Source organism: Plodia interpunctella, chromosome 17 (assembly GCF_027563975.2).
Source record: "Plodia interpunctella isolate USDA-ARS_2022_Savannah chromosome 17, ilPloInte3.2, whole genome shotgun sequence".
NCBI classification, from domain to species: domain Eukaryota; kingdom Metazoa; phylum Arthropoda; class Insecta; order Lepidoptera; family Pyralidae; genus Plodia; species Plodia interpunctella.
In genome coordinates this window covers 6,769,057-6,791,505 of record NC_071310.1, presented here as the reverse complement: position 1 = coordinate 6,791,505, position 22,449 = coordinate 6,769,057, and the positions used below count along the sequence as shown (strand labels likewise).

Sequence of the window (22,449 nt, the reverse complement as noted above, 5' to 3'; positions counted from 1 at the left end):
TTTGATGTCGAAAACACGCAATAATTGACATCATTTTGCCAAGAAATGCAAGCAGTTTTTCGGTGATGACAAAATCATTATTTTATAGCACTGTTTGTTTTATAATATGAATCTAAAAATGCGAAAGTTTGTTTGTTACCTCTTCACGCTCTTTCTACTCCACCAATCTTTTTGAAATTTTGCGTGAATGTAGTTTGAAGTATGTAGAAGGACATATTTTCTTTATTAAGTGACTTTCACCCCGGAAAAATAACTGTACGCGTGGGAAAATTTCCGCGGGCAAAACCGCGGGCTAAAAGCTAGTAACACATAATATAAACCATTTCGATCGATGAACTTAATTTTGAATCATAATTTATTTCATAATCATAAAGTTAAAGCATACTTTAAGTAAAAGTATATTTCATCACTATGGCACTTTATAACATTTGAAACTAACTTTTGCCGGGATGAAATTAGGTACTCTATGTCCTTCTCCATACTTCAAACTACTTGTATGCAAAAATTTCAAGAAGATTGGTCGAGTAGATAGAGCGTGAAGAGGTCACAAACAAGCTTACTCTCGCATTTATAACATTAGTCAGAGACAAAACATACTGTAGCGTGTAACAAAGTAAAATCATCACAAGAAACAAAACAACGTCACATTTGCAGGTCTATCGGAGTTCCCGCTTGTAACCCTGCACGTGCGCGACGTGGAGTCTCTGTACAACACGCTGGAGTGGCAGAGGACAGGCGCGCGGGCGTTGGTGCGCCATTACCTCAACCTGGACTGCGTGTTGCATCTCACCATAGAACAGTGCAGGTGATTTTAATTTATTTCAATTCTTAATCTGCAGCTATTTCTAATGGTTTGGCTTTGGCCCGTGACTTCGCCTGTGCGAATTATCCACGGGAATAGTTTTTATTCCGGAAAGCAAGTTACCCTATGTCCTTCTCTATCTTCAAACTACATGTGTACAAGATTGGTTAAGCAGATAAAGCGTGAAGAGGCAACAAACAAACTTACCTTCCCTTTTGTAATATTAGGATTGGGATTCCTTTGTATATTGTGTGAAGTTACGTAATGACACTTAATTGCTCAATTCCGACAAAATGTATAAAACGCTTCTTTATGTACTTTGGTATAATTTATTACAAAGTATATAACGAAGCGTTAGTTTTATACATTTTGTCGGAATTGAGCAATTAAGTGTGGAATTATACGGTATAATTCAACACTTAATTGCTCAACAGCCTGTTGTGTACAGAGCTTGTGTAAATGAGGCAACACGCCAGGATCGGCGCCATAATAGCAGTGTGTTTGAATATGATGCTTGACACTTGTCAGCCGGCGACTAAATGTAGGCTGGGAACTTTTGACGAGTTACGGGAAGTAGTGGTCACATTTTTGTACTTGTGATCACATATTTGTCTGCGGTTCTATGTTGCGTGTCTATTGGACCCACGATACAAGCTTAGTGTTTAGTGTAAGTCGTTGAGTGTTGTCCATGAAAAACGATGTATATATATGCACTATGCTTTCTGCAGATACTTCCACGTGCCTTTAGGCAATATGCCAGCGGACCCGACGTTGTTCGGCGCGGATCTGTTCTTCGCCCGCCACCTCATTAAACACAACTTCGTGTTGTGGTGTTCCAACTTGGAGCGACCAGACTTGGGAGGAAGGGAGATAGACGACAACAGGTAATTTGAGAATATTCAATTGAAATTTGGGCAAGCAACGTAAGAAGAAGTTTTAGTTTTAGGTCATAGGGCGCGGTTCAATTCGCATTCGTCTGGAAATAGCTCTATTAGACTAATTTTATAGTAGACTTTTTTGTCGATAATTACACGTAATTTTCTAAAATTACTATACATATGAACGAGGTACTACATAAAATGACGAAAAAGTATTAAAAATAAATATATTTTTTTTATTTAGGTGTTCGAGCCTATGCTTGAACCATTTGAGATGACGCTTACGTTAAATACATAATACACACTTGTTACCCACGTCTTATCTGTACGAGTACAAGAGACGACGCATATCGCTATCTCGTTCCCCCGGTGTGAGCAGCGCGCGGCTGGCGGAGAGGGGACCGATTTGGTGTCAGTACGCTTTGAACGTTAGAACAGTGCACACGTATACAAGTAATATATATATATATATATATATATATATATATATATATATATATATATATATATATATATATTTACGAAAATTATTCATGTAAATCGTAAGTAGTCTTTATACTATTTGTAATTATATTTTACATCTTATTCCGCTCGGCGCCCTTGGCCCAGCGACGCCTATTACCCTACATCTAGGTAAATACGGCTGAGACGACATGTCGACTCACGCTTCGACATGCTTACTCGATTCACGTCGCCTCACCAAGCCGTCGTTATACCGCCTGACCTACCATGTCGCCTCACCTTGAGGACATTGTTATCTCACTCAGACGACACGACGTCGTTCACTGACGTCGGCACGATGTCGCTCCATCGAGACGACACCGTCATCTCACTCATTCCATCGAGACGACACCGTCATCTCACTCATTTAGGCGACACGATGTCGCTCCATCGAGACGACACAGTCATCTCATCAAGATGATAAGGTCGATTCACCAAGGCAACATATTAACTTTATCACTCCCGTTGGTTACAGAAAATGGCCAAAACGACATTGGGTGAGTTAGCTGACAGGCCCTTCCCGAACGGTAATGAAGATGCATTTACTGATGTGATAAAATGTCTTGATGAGAATTTCCCAGAGGATTGGCGCATATGGGAGATTGCTGATATCTCTTTTAAAGATCTCTTCGGTGAAGACTCCCTCACAAGTTTAGATAGCAAAATAAGGTTTGCTATCCCGACTACAGACTTAGCAAAGGCATTTAATCCCGACTGCAAATCCTTATCCGAAAGAAAGTACAGAAGTATTCGATGTAAACTACTAAACTGGTCGTTAGGCCGCGCCTTAATATACACCCCTCAACATTACTCTGAAAGACTCTACGGATCAGGGGATAATTATAAACGATTTAGAGAAGCTGTTAATAAAATCAAAACTAAATTAACCACCAGACGAAACGCATCCGCTGAGTTAAGAGACTCCAGTGTGGAATCTTTAACATCGCCATATTCCTCACATAACGAGGGTCGTGGGGATAGGGAACATTCTTCGCGAAAAAGAAAGTCTGTAATTAACGAGGACTCTCCACCTTCGAAACAAAAGACCACTTCGCGAGATTTAAACAATAGCGAACACCTTCTTGCCTCTGTCCATAACCAACATCTGTTGGTTATTGTGGTCTTGTTGAGATCTAATCAACTGGTTGAAATGTTCAACCAGTTGATTAGATCTCAACAAGACCACAATAAAAAACTCGATGACGTTTGTGCTTTAGCATTAAGAAAAAATCCTACCGACTTAACACCAAGAACAGGACCCGAGCCCACAGATCAGGAGATGCTCAATTCTTCGTTCGATTCCGTACCAGACAGCACCCAGGCAGACGAGGAAACTGTGGAAGAAATTTACTCAACTAATTTAATCGATAGCCCAAGCCTAGGAGCAGGGTCTGTTTCAAAACGCGAAACGGATTTAAGGCAAAGAATATGCGAAGCGCAGAGGGAATTGATTAAATTGCAAAACGAAAAGGTGGAAACGTTTAATTTCGAACCAAACACCGTAGAAGGCGACCCAAAAATAACCAAGGCCGACCCATATTTTGTTGCTCAGTGTATTCAGTGCCAGCGGTTTGGCCAGGAGGGTTGGAAGAACATAAGATATAGTGAAAAACAAAAACAATATCAAGCCACACCAGCTTTCCATGCCCTTAAAGTTAATAATATACTGGCGAGCGTTTCACCTACCTGGAAATCGACAATGACACTTGAGAAGTTCGACACGGTATTGGGAGCAATTACGCATGGCCTTCTACAACAGAGAAAAGATTTTCACGATCTCGTTAACGGTTTATCCCCCGACGCCCAAAATACAGTGGCGCGAGACTTTGGGACATCAAAGTATAAAGCTAATGCCGACTCTCTCCTGCAGTACGTCTGTGGTCGAAGGGCGGAAGTAATTGAGCAAAGAAGGGCAGTATATAAGGTACCGAACAAAGCTCTTAATGAAGCCTTACATAACATCCCACCTTCAGAAACGCACTTATTTTGCGATAACCTTCTATCGCAAACCATAAAAGATTGCTCGACTGGAGACATTAAGAATATTTTTCCGTTCACCAAGAAACACGCGACAACAAAAACACGTCGAACAGATAAATATGGGGAGCGTCCGCAACCGTTACACGTGTCGAAATCGTACGGTTACAAGAAATACAACAAAACAGGAAGAAATGAAGCCGGATGAGGACCATCATCGAAGCAATATAACCCCCACCCTAAGCAACAGCAGCAACAACAACATCAGTATAAGAAAAAATGGGGGGGATAACAAAAGGAAATGACTATTTCAAGGCGGGATGCCTCCAATATTATGTCCGAAAGTGGAAATCTGCACCAAGACTCATAAAAAACTTTATCGCAGGCTACAGAATTCCTTTTTCAACAATACCTCCATTAAGAAAGTTCACTTTCCGAAACATCAGGAGATTTCGGACAAAGGTAAATAAATCCAGAAATGTCAAGACAAATTCAAGACCTATTAAAATCGAGAGCCTTAGAAGAAAGCCCATACAAAAGAGGAATTTTGTCAGAAATGTTCCTGAGAAAGAAGAACGATGGGTCTTTCCGTCCTATATTCAATTTAAAAGGTTTAAATCGTCACGTAATATCACCCAAATTCCGTCTTCTAAACCATTTAAAACTCCCGTCATTGCTAGACAAAGAAGTCTTCATGATGAAATTGGATATTTCTCAGGCTTATTTCCACTTACCAGTGACCCCAGTCATCGCCGCTTTTTATCTCTCAGTTACCAAGGTTTGTTTTACCAAATGACATGCCTGCCCTTTGGTCTGGCGAGCGCTCCAGCAGCTTTCGCCAAGATAACAAATTGGATCGCCCATGTGATCAGGATGAAAGGCATCCGTGTAGTCGTTTACCTGGACGATTTTCTGCTAATACACAAGGATTCAAAAACTTTACAAGATCAAGCTGCTTACGTCACCAATTTCTTGACAGAACTTGGATGGAACGTAAATCGGAGCAAGTCGTCGACAACAGCATCAATGAGGTTGGAATACCTCGGTATCATTTGGGACACCAAAGAAAATGTCAAATCCCTGTCAGAGGAAAAAAAGTTGGGCATTGTACGTCACTTGGACAAACTGCTGAAGGAAGGCCGCTGGACTTGGCGTGGTACAAAAAGCATTCTAGGAAAACTCAACTTTGCCTCATTTGTCGTTCCACTGGGTCGCCTACATTGTCGAATTATCCAGAGGGAGTCAAGGCATCTCCCACTAGACAAACCACATTCAAAAATGATGATTTCTCACAAAGCGCTGGAAGAAATAAAGTGGTGGAGAAAAAACATCCACAATGTAGCACCAATACACATCCCAGACCCGTCCATATTCATAACGACAGATGCAGCAGGCAATGGTTGGGGTGCAGTAATAAATGGACGGCATCTCGCGGGTCAATGGACCACAGCACAAAGAAGTTGGCACAGCAACCAGAAAGAACTGCACGCCTTGTACGAAACACTAATCAGAATGAGCTCCACGTATTTGAAGCACAAAACAATAATGTTTCAATGCGACAACAAAACGACGGTGGCGTACATAATGAAACAAGGCGGAACCAAATCCCAAAAACTGTTGAGCACGGCCACAACAATACTAGAATTCTGCCAACAATCGGAATGTTATTTAATAGCCCGCTATATTCCCGGAATCTACAATGGACTGGCAGACGGTCTATCGCGCGAAAAATGTCTCCCAGAATGGCATCTGAGCAAAGAAATAACTTCAAAAGTCTTTCAAAAATTTGGGACACCAGAAATAGACTTATTCGCATCAGCGACTTCTGCAGTACTTCCAATGTATGTCAGCGAAGATGCAAAGGACACCCAAAGTCACTTCACGGACGCATTCAGTCGCCCATGGCGCTTCAAGTTAGGTTGGGTATTTCCCCCTCCATCAATGATTCCAAGAGTACTGCGTCATCTGAAGGGCTCGGAAGGGACCTATCTGATCGTAGCTCCCAAATGGGAGAAAGCATTTTGGGAACCAGAGTTGAGAGGACGAGCCCTGGACCAACCACTTCAACTAGTAGACCTGAAATCCAATCTCATAGACTTACGGACAAATCGCCCACCGCAGAATGTAGAGAACTTAAATTTATTGGTCTGGAAGGTACAGGCTGGTCGAAACAAGTAAGCCACTGGTCTCACGATGACGTGAATTTATTAGAAACAGCCTGGCGAAAATCAACCATAAAAACATATACACATGTATGGGAACGGTGGAAAAAATGGTCCACATCGAAAAACATTTCAACCAACGACCCAAGTCCATCCGAAATATCTCTGTCATTTATATTATCGTGTTAAACTTGCTCCCCGCACTATAGCTCTTCATAAATCAGTAGTAGCTACCTTCGCTAATCCCGAACGTTCTGAGGAACTTAGCTCACACAATCTGGTGAGGCATACACTTAAGGCGATATTTTCCAAAAACCCGCCAACCAAAAAACCACTACCATGGAAAATGGGCGATCTCTTAGATTTCCTGAAGTCTTACAAATTAGATGAAAGTAGTCTCTTTCAAGTTTTTCGGCATACCAGTGTCCTTCTCCTATTGGCCTCGGGACGAAGAGTTCACGACCTTACGTTGTTAAGTATCAACCAAAAATCATTCGTAGATAACGGAAGTGAAATTATTCTTACACCACAGTTCGGGTCCAAAACTGATTCTGCCACACATAGACAGTCTGGTTGGGTTTTAAAGAATAATGACCTTGATGACCCTCGTCTCAACGTACCATTGTGGATTAGGAAATCCATTGATGCTTCAAAAGAGCGCCGCCGGGGATCAGCAACGCAGAGCCTTTTTATCACTACAAGAGGCACTATAAAGAATGCATCATGAGCTGTAATTGCTGGATGGATTCGAACCCTCTTCCGTCAAGCGGGTATGTCAGGCTGTCCGGCCGGAAGCTTTAGAGCAGTGGTGGCATCTGACAATTGGGTAAATAATAGATTTGATATTGACGAAATTATGAAGAAAGGTAATTGGAAATCAAAAAATACAATATTTAAACATTATTTTCGAGAATTACCTCCGGAATCTCAAATGAATAATGATAATTTAAGCAAAAATTTTTCTACTGTTTAATAATCTCTGTTAATTTTTCATAATCAAAATAGTGAAGAAGTTTATACTTATAATATATAATTTGGTTACATACATACAAATATTTTATTCAGTCTCTTTCAATTCAAACCCCTTACTAGGTACTATTTCATCCCATAATAACTATTAGCATTACATTTATTCACAGTACGCTTATAGCAGCGCCGGCAGAATATAAACACATCTCAAATGGTTCAAGCATAGGCTCGAACACCTAAATAGAACCGTTTTTCCCCCAAAGGGTAGAAAACGGATATTTAGGTTTCAGCCGTAGCTTGAACCATGCCTTCATTTACCTTGCCGGCTCATTCGAGAGGTACTGACACCAAATCGGTCCCCTCTCCGCCAGCCGCGCGCTGCTCACACCGGGGGAACGAGATAGCGATATGCGTCGTCTCTTGTACTCGTACAGATAAGACGTGGGTAACAAGTGTGTATTATGTATTTAACGTAAGCGTCATCTAAAATGGTTCAAGCTACGGCTGAAACCTAAATATCCGTTTTCTACCCTTTGGGGGAAAAACGGTTCTATTTACTTTTGTTTTGGACAATGAAGAGTTGTAATTGAACACTGGCACTACCCTCTCTCACCTGACCGCAGACTGATGAGCGAGACGGAAGCGGAAGTAGTGTCGCCGTGCGGTCGGAACAGCAGCGGCGCGTACCCCGGCGTGTGCGTGGAGCTGCGCTGCGACGCGCTGGCGGTCAGCGCGGCGCTGCAGGCCGGCCGCGTGCTGCTGCTGGAGGGCACCAGCGGCGATCTCGCATTCGGCCTCGCCATACAGGACGTCATGGCCAACACTGGTGAGTTACACACACATTCGCTGAAGGTTTTCTTTCGTCGAAAAATAACATTTATAATGCTGACTGGCGAAAAATATAATTCTATTTTTAAATAAATATGAACTAGTGAAATATCATTTATCAGACTGGCAAAAAATACGATTCTATTTTTTAAAAATGTTGAATCGATGGACGTTTTTGTAATTATTTCGATTCACAACTCAATCGATCGATATACACCCTTATGTCGATCGATTGAGTTGTGAATCGAAATAATTACAAAAACTCAACACAGTTCCGTGACTTTCATTTCTCGGTCAAAACAATGTACTAAGTTTTCGAGTTTTTATTTAAATTTTGCAACTCAATTTTGAAGCAAATACTTTGAAATTTTGTACATACGTTTAGTTTGGATAACAATGCTTTATTTATATAAGCGTGACATAATGGTGCATCAAGGAACAACTCCCCTGGGAAATTTCAACTCCGTAGAACAAGCAGAAGTTAGTGGAATTTAACTTGCAAGATATGACAGATACACAAACATCGAGACATGTGAAACTAAATAAAAGCTTTTAAAAAAAGGTAGTATTTTATTTATTATTATAGGAGCAAACGCAACAATGAACTATGACGAGACAGCACAATGCAGCGCGGCGTTCAAAATATTACGGACCATGATCGCGTCCTGGCTGCGCGACGTCACGCAGTTCAAGAACGTGTTCGCTGACTTCCAGATCTCGCACTTGTACAGGTAAATTATTAATCGCTCTCTTTCATCCTCGCATGTTTCCTTTATATTCGGGGCTGTAAGGACGCAGCCTGGAGTTTGTTAGAATGGGTTTGTTACTTCTTCACGCAAATATACTGGACGAATTGTTATGAAATTTGGTACATGGGCAGAAAAAAGAATAAAACACATATAACAACCCTGGAATTACACATAGAGTTATGTGTAATTCCAGGTTTTATTATTTTTATCTCGAAATTTCCATGGGAGCGAAGCCCCGGGGCGCAGCTAGTCCGACATAAATTATTGCCTAAGAAACTATTCCATTGTTCCCAGATGGCTGAAAACCCCCACATCTCTCCTCTACGACCCAGCGCTACACCGCACCCTCTACAACCTGATGAAGAAACTGTTCCTCATGTTAGTGGCCGAGTTCCGAAGACTGGGCTCCGTCATTGTATATGCCGACTTCAATAAAATATTATTATATACTAAGAAGAATTCTGTCATGGATGGTATTGGTAAGTTTCTGCCGTTATAACTGTAATTACGTGTTCCCGCATTCGGGGCTGTGAAGCTGATATCCCGGGGTCAGCGCAAAAAATAAACCGAAAAATTTAGAAGATTTGAATCTTTGCGGAATTTTGAAGAAGTGTTATTTTGCGGGACCTATAAATGAAATAATCTAATTGATTTAATTCTATTCATAATATCCCTGTTGTTCTCCATGGGCGTCAAAGAAAGGTTCCAGTTGGTCCCCATGGGACGAAAACGGCCTCCCTTTTTGTCCCATGGTGACCAACAGGGACTTTCTGTGACAAGTGACGCCCTAATAAAGTGTATAAAAATTTGCTGCTATACTGCAATAAGTAGATCTCCAGTGCTGTTACCGTGAGAGAGAGAGGACATACACGTACAATAGTTATTTAAATAAAATAGAATAAAAAAATATATGACGGTGCAGGTTACGTGGAGTTCGTGGTGCAGAGCATCCGCAACAAGGAGCTGTTCCACGGCATCGACATCCGCTACGAGCGCTGCTGGTCCTACCTGCTGTGGCTGGACGAAGCTAACTTCGCCGGAATACAGGTCATCATCATCATCATATCGAGTGTGTTATTGCTAACACTGGTGTCAGATTTGCAATATTTACCGCCATCTAGTGGCAGGTAGTCGCATACACACTAGTGAACTAAACTGTCCACCAGGGTGCAGGTTTCCTCACGATGTTTTTCCTCCACCGGAAGCAAGTGGTGGTCGATGAAAACTACTACATATGAGTCAAATTGGTATACAAACTTATACGGCACAAGTAGGATACGAACCTGAAGACCATTCGATCCACAGGCGGTCTTAACCCACACACCACCACCGCTTCGGTTTATATACCAATAATGGTTTTAAAATTATTACATAGTTATAAGTATACATTAGAGTAACTACGATCTGTCAAGAAAGTAATGAAAAAAAATGAAGGCGCTGTCTCCTGTTGGCTGGCAACACTGGGTGTTTATCAACCAATCATACCAGTCTATTTGGTGTTGCAATGGCAAAAAATGTAGTTTGGATAAAATCCGTTTCCTTCACTTCATTGACAGACTGTATGTTCGATGGGGGGGTTTTCCATGGAAGGGTAAGTGGCTGAATATGTTCAGACATGGACAATTTTTTTTTGTCACGCTTGAATAAAACTAGTTGAAGAATTAAAATTTTGTAAATAAACTCAGTATTTATAGACGTAATGAACAAGTTAATGTTATTACATTTAAATTATGACTATGGTATATCTCAACAAATTATTATTTTGTATTATTAATTTATAGGGTAAATTACCTTCGGGTTTGGTAGAAGTCGGGTCGTCTCAGTTACCAGCTCCTGAAGAAGGTGAAGAGGAGGTGAGTTCTAGTTTAAATTAATAAATGATAATTTTATAATATATTCTGAAGGATTCTCTAAATCACGGTAATTCCAATATAATATTTTTTATTATTTATTTGTATATCTAGGAAAGTTTGTATCTATGTATTTTTATTTTAAATTTCGTAGCTTTAGCGTTAGCAATTAGTTCAACATTAAATATTTAAACATTTGCACAAAACAACCTTTTTTAAAAGTACAAATGGTGAATGTCAATATTTATAGGTCTATTCTATATAGATCTTCGGTATAATCTATACAGATAATTACATATAAACAAAAAATAAAATACAGATATATATAAAATAAAAATATATAATATAAAAATACAGATAAACAAAACAAGCATTAAATAACCATTTAAAATGTCACATGTTGTGTCCAAATGGCAGGAAGGCACAATTAGCATGCAGTGGAATCTCGCGGAGTACCTGCCAGTGTACGTGCGCGAACAGCTGGTGACGTGCGTGTGCGGGCTGCTGAGCGCCGCTCACACGCGGCCGGGCCAGCTGCGCGCGCTCGTGGCCGGCGAGATCTCGCAGAAACTCTTCCGGTGACTGCTATTAGTCATATTTACCTTTATTTGATCGCCCGTATCGCCCGAACTAACTTATTCCTTTGTGAATTTTCATGAAACCTTCGAAAATTGATGAAGTCAATTCAGGTTGCTCGACAATCGGGTCCCTATCGTCATCAGCCATTTAAACGTTTCCACTGCTGGGGTACAGACCTTCTTTATGGATGGATAAGTTAGTCACCATGAGCCACCGAGCAGGCCCAACGCGATATTAATTACTGCAAATACGACCGGGACCAAAGGTTAAATGTGCCTTCCGAAGCACAGACGACCTATAGTCACCCATCGAAAGACCGACATTGTGAGAGAGACTTAACAGGTCGCTATACTAACCCTTTCCAGTATAACGGAGAAGATAAACAGCCGCTACCCGACGCTGCAGCAGTCGGCCATCCCCCCCTCCCCCGCGCTGACGCCGGCCGCGCTCGACGAGGACAGCTCGCCGGCGCTGCTGCTGGTCACCGCCGTCTGCAAGGTGTTCTCGCTGCACAAGGACATTGAGGACGAGGTCAGTCAACTCAAACACTATTTATTCAGAAATTTTACCTTCACATGCAGTTTTTAAATTATAGCACTGCCGAAAAAATCTCATTTCAAATAATCAGTGTGGGTCCTTATCATGCCAGAAGATCCTTACATTGCTTTAAATAGGGTAAATAAACGCAAAGGCCGACCTATCGTAAAAATAGTAAACATTCAAGACATGTTTTTTAATTGAAATATAAATTTTAAAAATCAAAATTTTTGGCCATTAATATGGAATAAGTTCCAACTACATAATCTTATCGATAAATCAATACCACGATCCAATCTTGTCCAATGTACCATAGGCGCCATCTATCCACATTATTACGAAACAACATATAGATCTTTTTTTTGCTGATTATACATTATCGAAACAGGCCTCTTAATATTTAGTTTTCAATAGTTTTTTTTTTCCATCTAGGTGACTCTCCTTCGCCGCAATTTGCTCCGCTTAATCGGCGTCGGGGAGTTCAGCAGCAAAGCTGAGTGGCGCTCGCGCTGCGGCAGCTGCGTGCTCAGCGAGGTCATCTGCAAGGTCTGCAACCACTGCCGCGACCTCGACCTCTGCCGGGACACCCATCGCGCTCACATAAATGACGTGTTAGTATATTCAAAAGCACATGCACACAAATTCATTGCAAACTCCCCTTATTACCGCGGCATGGAGGTAGACAAGGTAACTTAATTCGCGGCCGACTCAACATCCTGATGTGTAGATGACCTGCGAGGTGACTAAAAGATACAGCCATAGCAGGTGATAGCGGAAACTGCTCCGATGCTCTGCGGCTGATATGAGAGATACAAGAGATTGACATTAAATAGGAAAATAACTACAAAGGTGCTGCCTAATTAAATGGAAATGATGTGACAAATTCATAGTTTATATTCCCACAGGCCAGTGTGTGTGTGTCCGACATGCAACACAGCATACGACAACCAGGAGCTGGAGTGGAGGCTCATAGAAATCATGAACAGGCGAGCCATGGCTTACACGCTGCAAGATCTCGTGTGCAGCAGGTGTCATCAGGTACACGGTTTCACATACTATTTACTTTTTTTTTTATTGAACAGAAAATATTGTGAAATTGCCTTATTTATAATTTGAACAGTACCACAGTACTTATTTATAATTTGAACTAGCTAATTCCCACCGCTTTGAATGCAGTAGCCTATGTTTATTCTTGTGTCATTAACTATATCTAGTCGAAATTTCATCGAAATCGGCCTAACAGTTTAGCTGTGACAATGTAATTGAATCTCGAGAATTTTATTGAAGCCCACTCATTTTAAAATCTATTGCTACAATCATTGAAAAATAGAAATCTCCTCCTTTTGTGTATGTGCCTCCTTTCTTTAGCAGCAATATATTGTAATGTTTGCTTGTACGCTTTTTTACTCATCTTTTACATTGTTTTTCTATTTGAATCAGGTAAAACGCGAGAACTTGTCTGTAGTATGTGACTGCGCGGGAGACTTCGCCTTGATGGTGCCTGTCAAAGAGATTCACTCACAACTCACTATATTCAAAACCATTGCAGAGTATTACAAGATGCCGCTGCTACAAGAACTTATTGAATTCAATCTGAGCAACATGTGATAAATTATGTCAATTTGTTAATTATATAAGTATAATATTAAATTTATTTTTGTACCATATTTTCTTTCATTAACAATGACTTTGTTTATAAGTCCTGTGACAAAGTTACTCTTTAGTTACTACTAAAGAACTTTTCAAAATAACAATCAATCAAATCATCAAATAACAATTTATTTGAAAAGTTGTCTATACATTTTAAGTATTTGGTAATCATATATCCTCTAAAATAAAAGATAACTTGGTTAATCACAATTTAATTCAACATTATATTACACATACTATTAAGAATTATACATACATAATAAGTAAATCAAAATCATTCAGTTCAGAGTGTACTTCTCTCATCATTAGCAGTTTGGCCTAATCCTTTGGCGACTTCACTGATACATAACCACTGGCCATCACTGTTCTCCTTCCACAGACTGACCTTGTTGTCCCCACCAGACACAGCTAGGATGTTACCAGTAAGAGACCAGCTCAGACTCCACACAACATCATCAAAGGTATTGAGGATGGTGGGTGTCCAAGATAGATTGTCATCGCTGGTCCAAATAACCACTCTTTTGTCCTGAGAGCAGCTGGCAATCATGGACCGCTGCAGCCCAAGAGATGGAGCCCAGGCAACATCTCTGACCCAATCCATGTGCATTTCTAGGCGGTTTTCTTCTACCCATTGGTCTCCTTGTTCTCTCCATATCTGAAACCAGAATACACCATGAGTAACAATGACTTATGTTATAAGCTAAGTAATTTCATATTATTACATTTGTTGACACACTACCTTGATAAGATTGTCACATCCACCGGAAACTATTCTCTTAGATGCCTCTTTATTGCTAAGAGGATCGAGGTTCAAGTCGGCTGAGATAGCAGGACACCAACTCAAGGAATTCACCCCAATAGCATGGGCCCCAGGAATCTTCTTTACATCCCAGTTACCGCTATCTTGTGCATATGTTATGACTGATATTGATCCATCAGAACTGCAACAGGCTAGTATCAACCCGTAATCGGCGGGCGCCCACGCAACCGAGTTCACAGAACTTTCATGCCCAGTATATTCATATAATTTTGTCCATTCCCCTGATTCTTTCCATATGATAACTTTTCTATCATAAGAGCACGATGCCAGCAAGTTACCAAACTTCGGATGTGCCCAAGACACTTGCCACACCGGCCCAAAGTGACCCTTCAAGTCAGCTGCGAGGGTTTGTGTTCCACTCTTGATATCGTAAATCTTTACAGAGTTGTCAGAAGAGCATGTAGCTAACCTCAAGCCATAGTAATCCATTTCTGCGTCATGTATCATATCTTCGTGACCTGTGTCGATTGTATTTAGAACAGTAATCATTTTGTAAGTTTAACAATATTTAGCAACCACAAACAAAACTTTATCCGCAACGCAATGCAAGCAACGCAATGTGATTGACAACTGTCAAGAAGTAAGCCGAGTTGACGTGGAAGACAAAGTTGCCATCATGGAATTAGTACCTGGGTACTCCGTGCGTGAAGTACGTACTAAATCTATGATTGCCATGCCTTCTGTACGCAAAAGCATACATTATATAATTCCTCACATAAACTCTCACGATTGAATGGCGAGGCGAGGCGAGCCTGTGGGTCTGTGGACACAAAACATAGGTTCGCTTCCCCTCGCCATTGAATCAGATATGGTGATGGTCAAGTCACTGCTGTAACAAATTTCGATAAAAAAATGATTGTATTTCAAAATAACTTAAATTTTGAACACTGACACCAGTGATATTTTTTCGTCAGTCGTATTCTTTTATCAAATACTATCGCTTTGCTCGGATAAAAATATAATAAATTATAAAACTTCCTTAAAAATCACACTATCTATTGTTGAATACCGCATGAGAATCCGTGCAGTAGTTTTTGAGTTTATCGCGAATGTAAGGATAAAGATATGTAAGGATTAAAAGTCGTCGTTGTCGGTCGACTAGAAATATTGACCCAGTGTCTTCAGGCTTTGGTGTCATAGAAATACATAACGAAATATCAAAACAGCCTAATCAAAACTCTAATTTCTTATTAGGTAGGTACATAATATACATAGTTGCTTTGTTTATTAGTTTATAATGGTAGTAATATAATAGCAAGATGATAGCGCTAGTGGGCGGCTAGGTACCTACGTACGGCCTTCTATGAAAAATAAAATAATTTCCTATTTCTAATCAAAATGACAGAAACGTCATAATCCGTCAAACTAATCAAATGTCAAAAGTTCTAAATCTGAAAGGAATTTCGTACACGCATATCTGGAAATATTGATGAGCTAATAAATCAAAAATTATGTTGGATTGCTACATAAACATATAAAAAGATGTCTCAAAAAGAAGGAGGTATCTTCTATAATATAACAAGTTTATTGGACCAAGATTATCGTGGTGTCAACGTAAGTATACGTTAATTATGTTATTCATGTAAAGTGTAGAGAAGTAGATAAGTAAATGTTTAGATAACTTGTTTTTTTTTTACAGATAGCCATATATGCTTTTGCCACCGCAGGTCTAGCAGCTTCTATACATAAAATCCGCCCGGTAAATATCTTCACATCTTCCTGATATACCTTTTTATTACATAATAACTAATGATTTGAAATGAACTAGGTTAGCAAGTTTTCGAAAGCGACAAAAGTACCGGACCATTTCATAAGGAAACATGAGCCCCTCAAAGGAGTTTACACCGGCATTCAGCATTCGCCCATGCGTCTTTTAGTGGATCATCAAGCACCAATATATTTACCGTTTTGGCATTCCAGTAAACCTCCACTGCCAGTCAAGGTTAGTTTATCAATGTCACCATAAAACTGTTTATGGCCTACTTGTACATGTGCCAAGATTTTATCGGCAATGCTTTATTTCTTCAGCTTTGGGGTATTGATGTTGTGAGTGGGAATGCTGTCAACTGGCTGGAGTGTGTTGCCCGCGGGAACCGAGTTACTTTGAAACCTATTACCAGGGAAAATGATGATCTTGTTTCCACAGTATTGCTGCATTTACCACAATCAAAGGTACTATTGTATCAGTTTTTATTTGTGACATCTTCAAAAAGGCATTTCCGCCATATTGACTGTTACTATGATTTCAGGGCAAACCAGTGGAAACATTAGATGTGGGCCAAAAGTTAGTAGAACTTGGGTTTGCCAAAGCATCTGTACCTCAGGATGTTAAGAAGAATACTTTTGAATCAACATTGGTACCAGCTATATTGTCTGCGGAAGCCAGGGCCAAGAGTTTCCGTAATGGCGTCTGGTCTGACAAGCTTCCTCCTCTCCCAGTCTATGTTGTATATTGGAGAAAAGGCTCACAACTTACGGCAGAACTTGCTGTTCTTTCAGCAAAAAAGTTTGTACAATTTTTACTTTTTTCAACCAAAATGGCCTTATTAGGAGCTAAAAACCTGGCGATGCGACCATTCAAATCTGCAAGAAGTTCAAAGCAGATACAGGCTCCAAAGCAAATACAGGCTACATGAGTGCATTTATTGTGGAGTTATTAAATTCTAGTTGTACTGGTACCACATATTACATGGAATGTAATAATTTGGTCACTTGTTCCTTAAAGCTAGACTTCCAGTTGTTTTATGAGTCCAAAATTTTCACCTGTTTGTATATACTGTTGGTTAATAAAATAAAATGTTTACATACATGTTTTATTTGATTTAGTCTAACATAAAGGAAAAAATATAACACAGAATTATGTAAAAAAGCATTGTTTATTCAAATTAAATAGTATATATTACATTAAAATATATATAATCTTAAAATAGCAAAAGAAAAAGTACAGCTAAATAATAATCTATTGAAATAATATCCATTGAAACCATTAATAATAAAGACAAAGAAACAATATCGCCCTAAAAATAAGTTGTCACTTTCGAAATAAATCATTTACAGGCAATTTTAGACGAAAATACTGTTTTAATTGTAACTAAGAGACGCAGATATAAAAATACAAAAAGCAAGTCTGCCCCTGCGCGGTTTCGCGCACCGGTAAAAGTGTAGGTCGAAAAATATAGTGAGGTGGGTTATGGCCTGGCCACAATGACAAGACGCACTTTGGATACATTTTCACAATAAACCCCTCAAATACAATGCTGTAGTTGTACCACCAAAAACATTGTTTTGCTAAGCCTGATTCATTTGAAATTTACATCTTGTTTTCACAATCAAGAATTTGGGGTCATTTTTGTGTTTGATGTTTTCATGCTTAGTTTACACTTTAAATTTTTTAAATTAACTGTATTTTTTAAATTATTTATGTGTAGAAAGTTAATAAAATTTTTCTCTTTACTAAGGATACATTCTTATTATGTTTACTTCTAACAACTAGACAATTAGCACAATCCAATACAGAAAATAAACAGTATCTGATTCAGCAAAATATTTTATCATGAAATGGCCAACACACTAGTAATTTTATAAATCTTTAGTAGAACTTTTGATGAAATATTCAAAATCAACTACCATAACTCCCATATTAAATTAGACATAGTTGTTTATAGATTTTTCATGCCTAGGTTAGGCTAATCTGTTGGACTGAACTATGCTTAAGTAGTGTTAATAAACAACCAATGCGAAAACAACATTTTTGCAAATAAAAAATTGAATGGTGGAAATACACATGCAAGTAGAACGCAAAAGTAGCTGGAACTTTGACATTGATATGCCAGCTACGTGCATGTGTATACACGTACCAGTAGCAGACATGCAAGTGTGCACCTAGCATGTGTATGCCAACCAAACTTTGCTTACACTTGATTATTTAGTCAACTCTTTAGATATCATTAATTATCATAGTCAATCAGGGTGTCAGGGTGTCGTAAACTAAACAAGCATGCATCCAAAGTGCGCTTTACCGCAGCAGAGCGCGCGCACGCGCAGCCGCCCGGAGCGAGGTCGCGGGCGTCAGAGCAGAGTGCAGCGCGAGAGCCAGGACGCCGGCTTGCGTTGCTGGTCCGCCGCGTTCAGCTTGTGGCCGCCGCTGCGGGCGGGCGGGTTGCTTGCCTCCTGGTGTTATCAAAATATCCATTAGTTATTTAACTTTATTATAAAAATATTTAAAGGGCGACTTGACCTTGAAGCTTTTTCTACCAGTCGATAGGTGATGCAGACCAAAATGGTCTTGTTCTGTTTTCTTTCAGTTTAAGGTGAAGAAAAAACCAAAATATGATAGATTGGAATGCAATATAAGTCAACATTACCATTAGCCGTAGACATTAGATTTAAGACACTGGGTTGCGATTCTGCTAAATTGTCACGATAGTTTTTCAATACAACCAGTAAAACCATTGTAACACCATCATGATTTAACATTAGCTGAGTCATTCTTCCCATGGCTAATGATAATGAAAATGTTGACTATATTTATTTAATTAGTCCTATCATATCTTGTTTTTACTTTTCTTAAGCATATCTATAATATTCAACATATCTAATACTACACAATACGACTTAAACAAATAAAGCTAATCAACAATCTAATTTTGATTGTTATCATAAATATCCTTGAAAGATCTTGACATCATTCGCACTCGCGCGGCGAAACTGAACCAAAATCACCAATGTCTATCTTGATCTTACGTAAGATCACGCACGTAAGCCGCATCACGGCTCGATAACAAAGAGGATATAGTAGGTAGAGTAGGTATACATAGGTGCCAATATGTAAAAAAAAGAAAATTATATAAAGTGCGTTCTATAAACTTACTAATTTACATTGATTAATAAACATAACACAGTCATTGTGATTAAATTTACCTGTTATATCATATATATAATTTGAAGTAGTAAAGTGAAGTATAACTATATCATAATTTGAAGTAAACAAATACTCTCCACAACTATACAATGAAAATATGATGTAAAATAACAAAGAATGCTCGCTTATGCATGCATAAATGAACAATCGAATACACACGCACGACATGTCACATATAATGACGTTAATTTCTAATAAGCATATTATCTTTGGCATTAAACATTGAAGTCTTGGGTGAGCCCCAACTATTTATATCTGGTATAAACCGCGATTACTAAGTGTTAATAATACTACTTCTGAGTGTAAGTACTATTATAATCTGGTATTGGATCATGAAGTTTATGATAACAGATCATTTTCTGATAAACATTAAATAAAATGAGCTTAAATTATATGTACTTTGGTTGTAATGTAACTTTCAAGCATGAGGATTGTAAAATTGTTTAAAAGAAAACTTAATAGCATTTAAAATACACTAAACTAATAAACAAAAAACAATACATGCAAAAAATACACTCACATACTCTAACAAAATATTTTTTATTAATTGGAGTTAAAATAAATTCTCATATGAGATTATTTACCTTCTGTATATAGGACAGCCATGGAACAAGAGAAATGTAATTATTTATAGCAGATAATACATACATATAATAATATTAGATGTATATGATTGGAGGCCTTCACCCGAAGAGGGGTCCAAGTGGAAAACTCAAAAACGTAGTACATAAATAAGTCTTCAATAGTAAATAATAATAATTTATTCCTATTTAATAAAGTGATTACTTTTATAACATAATCCAAATCAATTAACAATGTGAATGAATTTTATAGGAACTTAATCAAACCTGATGGATAGGAATTTAATGAAACCTTTATTAAAACCTGAATCAAAATGACAATCTGAATGAATTTAATAAATTGAATCATATATTTATTATAATCTGAATCAAATAACAATTTTCAATCAAATAAACTTTTAGATGATTAATGCATGTTAATAATTTGAACTTGATATAATATTTTTATAAATTAAAAATTTTCTTGTAAAATTAAATATTTTAAATTATTTTTTATAAAATGAATTCTTATTTAATCAAATAAAAATTAAACATGTAATTCCTAGTTACGATAGCATGTATTTGTATTACCATTTTGGAATAAAGAGGCTTTTTTTATTTTTATTTATTTATTTATTATATGATTGGTATGCATGTAATCTCAAAAAATATTGTTTCATAAATGTTATATTAATTTCTCAAATAAATTACACTTTACTTATTTTCGTAAGATCTTTTTTGAATATTGCCCCATAAAAAGTCCTTATCAACCTAACTTTTATCACACAACAACAATACTTGTATGAATCATAGCAAAATGAATTTTCCAACCCTTCATAAAAAAGGAGTTAGTCATAAAATTAGATAAGTAAATGTACAGGGGCTTTTAACCAACAACAGAAATTATTATTATCTGTGAGTTTATTCCTTCCTGTTAACATTGATGTGGGCGTGTCACAGCTCACTGTATTGATACAACCTTGAATCAATTGCAGTCATCACTCAGCAAAATTGCTCATTTCAATTTGGTGAAAGCATGTTACCTACTTACTTATACTCTTACAAAGAAAAAGGTATTTAAATAAATCCCTTTTTTATCTCATTAGATGTCCACTTGTTATAAAAATGCTACTTTTTGATAGACACATGTATTATAGGGGTACATACATCTTTGTGGTAGACCACATATATCAATTAATTTCTAAATAAATAATTATATTTGATGTAAGTACTTAAATTAAAGAATTAAATTTATTACTTTTTGCAATTCAATGTCGATCAATATCCATTGGTCTTCAGATAAAGTAGAAAAGTGGAGCAGTAATAAACAATAAATTAGTGATGACACTGTTACCTGTTTCTTTTCCATCTTGGCCTTAATGTCTCTTGCTAGAGTATAAAATGCATACTCTACATTTAAAGAATCCTTTGCCGATGTTTCTACAAATTTTATCTGATATTCTACAGCTAATTGTTCACCTCGCTCTTTTGATACCTGAAATCAAAAATTCATAATTTATCATGTAAATTGTAAAAGAAAATACCTATATTTAAAGAGAAAATGTAAGAGCAATCCAAACCCTAGTAAAAAATATTTGTTCAAAATTGACATAAATTTTATGACTCCTACTGGTGAAATTGTTAAAAAACATTTGATTCTAGATACAATTCACTGACCTGTCTCTTAGCATCTAAATCACATTTATTTCCAAGGATCATCTTCTCCACATCCGCACTGGCATTTTCTTCAATATTTCTAATCCAATTCTTTATATTTTCAAAACTTTTCTCATTTGTAACATCATACACAAGCATAATGCCCATGGACCCACGGTAGTAAGCTGTAGTTATTGTACGGAACCTTTCTTGGCCTGCAGTGTCCCTAGAAGAAAAATATCATAAAAACAAAAACTCATAAACACAAAATATATAGATATGTAAACAAGTTCAGCTATGATTTATGGAATCAGTTACTCACCATATCTGTAACTTTACTTTTTTCCCGTCGAGGTCTATTGTACGAATTTTGAAATCAATGCCTGTAAATAAAAGCAACTTGTTTAACAAAGAAGTTACGAATTTAATTAAAATTAGTGACTATGATGTCATGAACTCTACATTCATGTAGTTCCGTAAGGGCTTCATTGATCTCGGAACCCCGCCCTTCCGCCTTGCGAAGGTCCGTGATTCAAAAAAATACAGCACAGAGAACAATGCAACAAAAAATCAAGTTCCATGACAAATCGTACGTAAAAAATTAGTTATCTGACAATAACCTTTGAATCAAAGTCTAGAGCACTTACCAATTGTTGATATAAATGAAATATTAAATGCACCTTCCGAAAATCTAAATAGTATAGATGTTTTACCCACTCCTGAATCACCTATCAGTAATAATTTAAATAAATAATCGTAGGTTTTTGCCATTTTTTACAACAATCTGATTACAAGATACACATAGGCCATTCATTTGGCATTTTTGAGTAATCACTGTCGAGTAGTGCTGTGCAGTGCAGCTTCTGATGAGATTTCATGTGGGCAGGTCATCCGGTCAGGCTCAGCCTATTTCCTTTTTTTTTGGATCAATTTACTTTTCTTGTAATAGTTTTTAACTATAATACTTTATATACTTATGTTATATAATATTTTTAAATATTATGTTAGCA

At 37.9% G+C, this 22,449-nt stretch overlaps 5 protein-coding genes across 5 annotated transcripts in view; 3 read left to right on the top strand and 2 right to left on the bottom strand.

The window, feature by feature from the left end:
* Nucleotides 1-13,497, top strand: part of PolE1 (DNA polymerase epsilon subunit 1) — a 29,987-nt gene extending 16,490 nt beyond the window's left edge. The window contains exons 31-42 of the mRNA XM_053757657.1: nt 655-805; nt 1,531-1,686; nt 7,913-8,115; nt 8,704-8,848; nt 9,161-9,345; nt 9,789-9,913; nt 10,648-10,719; nt 11,134-11,294; nt 11,661-11,826; nt 12,265-12,443; nt 12,738-12,870; nt 13,273-13,497. Coding sequence (XP_053613632.1) covers nt 655-805; nt 1,531-1,686; nt 7,913-8,115; nt 8,704-8,848; nt 9,161-9,345; nt 9,789-9,913; nt 10,648-10,719; nt 11,134-11,294; nt 11,661-11,826; nt 12,265-12,443; nt 12,738-12,870; nt 13,273-13,440 — 1,844 coding nt within the window. The 3' untranslated portion in view covers nt 13,441-13,497. The remainder of the gene's footprint in view (nt 1-654; nt 806-1,530; nt 1,687-7,912; nt 8,116-8,703; nt 8,849-9,160; nt 9,346-9,788; nt 9,914-10,647; nt 10,720-11,133; nt 11,295-11,660; nt 11,827-12,264; nt 12,444-12,737; nt 12,871-13,272) is intronic.
* LOC128677073 (uncharacterized) lies at nt 2,613-5,153 on the top strand. Its single transcript, XM_053757658.1, has one exon. The coding sequence runs from the start codon at nt 2,660-2,662 to the stop codon at nt 4,364-4,366; it is 1,707 nt and encodes a 568-aa protein (XP_053613633.1). The 5' UTR covers nt 2,613-2,659; the 3' UTR covers nt 4,367-5,153.
* Nucleotides 13,498-13,678: 181 nt separating the features above from the next.
* Sec13 (Secretory 13) lies at nt 13,679-14,901 on the bottom strand. The gene is made up of 2 exons (XM_053757996.1): nt 14,222-14,901; nt 13,679-14,137 (listed from the first exon to the last, which is right to left on the bottom strand). The coding sequence occupies exons 1-2, from the start codon at nt 14,789-14,791 to the stop codon at nt 13,766-13,768; spliced, it is 942 nt and encodes a 313-aa protein (XP_053613971.1). The 5' UTR covers nt 14,792-14,901; the 3' UTR covers nt 13,679-13,765.
* Nucleotides 14,902-15,667: 766 nt separating this feature from the next.
* Nucleotides 15,668-17,111, top strand: LOC128677278 (uncharacterized). The gene is made up of 5 exons (XM_053757997.1): nt 15,668-15,856; nt 15,942-16,001; nt 16,071-16,244; nt 16,331-16,474; nt 16,552-17,111. The coding sequence occupies exons 1-5, from the start codon at nt 15,785-15,787 to the stop codon at nt 16,936-16,938; spliced, it is 837 nt and encodes a 278-aa protein (XP_053613972.1). The 5' UTR covers nt 15,668-15,784; the 3' UTR covers nt 16,939-17,111.
* A 48-nt stretch (nt 17,112-17,159) lies between these two features.
* On the bottom strand, nt 17,160-22,314 carry Rab8. Its single transcript, XM_053757998.2, has 5 exons — nt 22,087-22,314; nt 21,762-21,822; nt 21,461-21,665; nt 21,138-21,278; nt 17,160-18,472 (listed from the first exon to the last, which is right to left on the bottom strand). Exons 1-5 carry the CDS (start codon nt 22,208-22,210, stop codon nt 18,371-18,373), a joined length of 633 nt encoding a protein of 210 aa, XP_053613973.1. The 5' UTR covers nt 22,211-22,314; the 3' UTR covers nt 17,160-18,370.
* Between the last annotated feature and the right edge of the window lie 135 nt (nt 22,315-22,449).

Bases quoted from the DNA above. Each gene is read 5' to 3' on its own strand.
- LOC128677073 (XM_053757658.1), top strand. From the start codon at position 2,660: ATGGCCAAAACGACATTGGGTGAGTTAGCTGACAGGCCCTTCCCGAAC.
- Sec13 (XM_053757996.1), bottom strand. From the start codon at position 14,791: ATGATTACTGTTCTAAATACAATCGACACAGGTCACGAAGATATGATA. The intron at 14,138-14,221 runs GTAGTGTGTCAA...TTCTGGTTTCAG, and splicing joins GATGTGACAATCTTATCAAG to ATATGGAGAGAACAAGGAGA.
- LOC128677278 (XM_053757997.1), top strand. From the start codon at position 15,785: ATGTCTCAAAAAGAAGGAGGTATCTTCTATAATATAACAAGTTTATTG. The intron at 15,857-15,941 runs GTAAGTATACGT...TTTTTTTTACAG, and splicing joins AAGATTATCGTGGTGTCAAC to ATAGCCATATATGCTTTTGC. The intron at 16,002-16,070 runs GTAAATATCTTC...GAAATGAACTAG, and splicing joins CTATACATAAAATCCGCCCG to GTTAGCAAGTTTTCGAAAGC.
- Rab8 (XM_053757998.2), bottom strand. From the start codon at position 22,210: ATGGCAAAAACCTACGATTATTTATTTAAATTATTACTGATAGGTGAT. The intron at 21,823-22,086 runs GTAAGTGCTCTA...TTTTATTTACAG, and splicing joins TTCATTTATATCAACAATTG to GCATTGATTTCAAAATTCGT. The intron at 21,279-21,460 runs GTCAGTGAATTG...TTTTGATTTCAG, and splicing joins ATTTAGATGCTAAGAGACAG to GTATCAAAAGAGCGAGGTGA.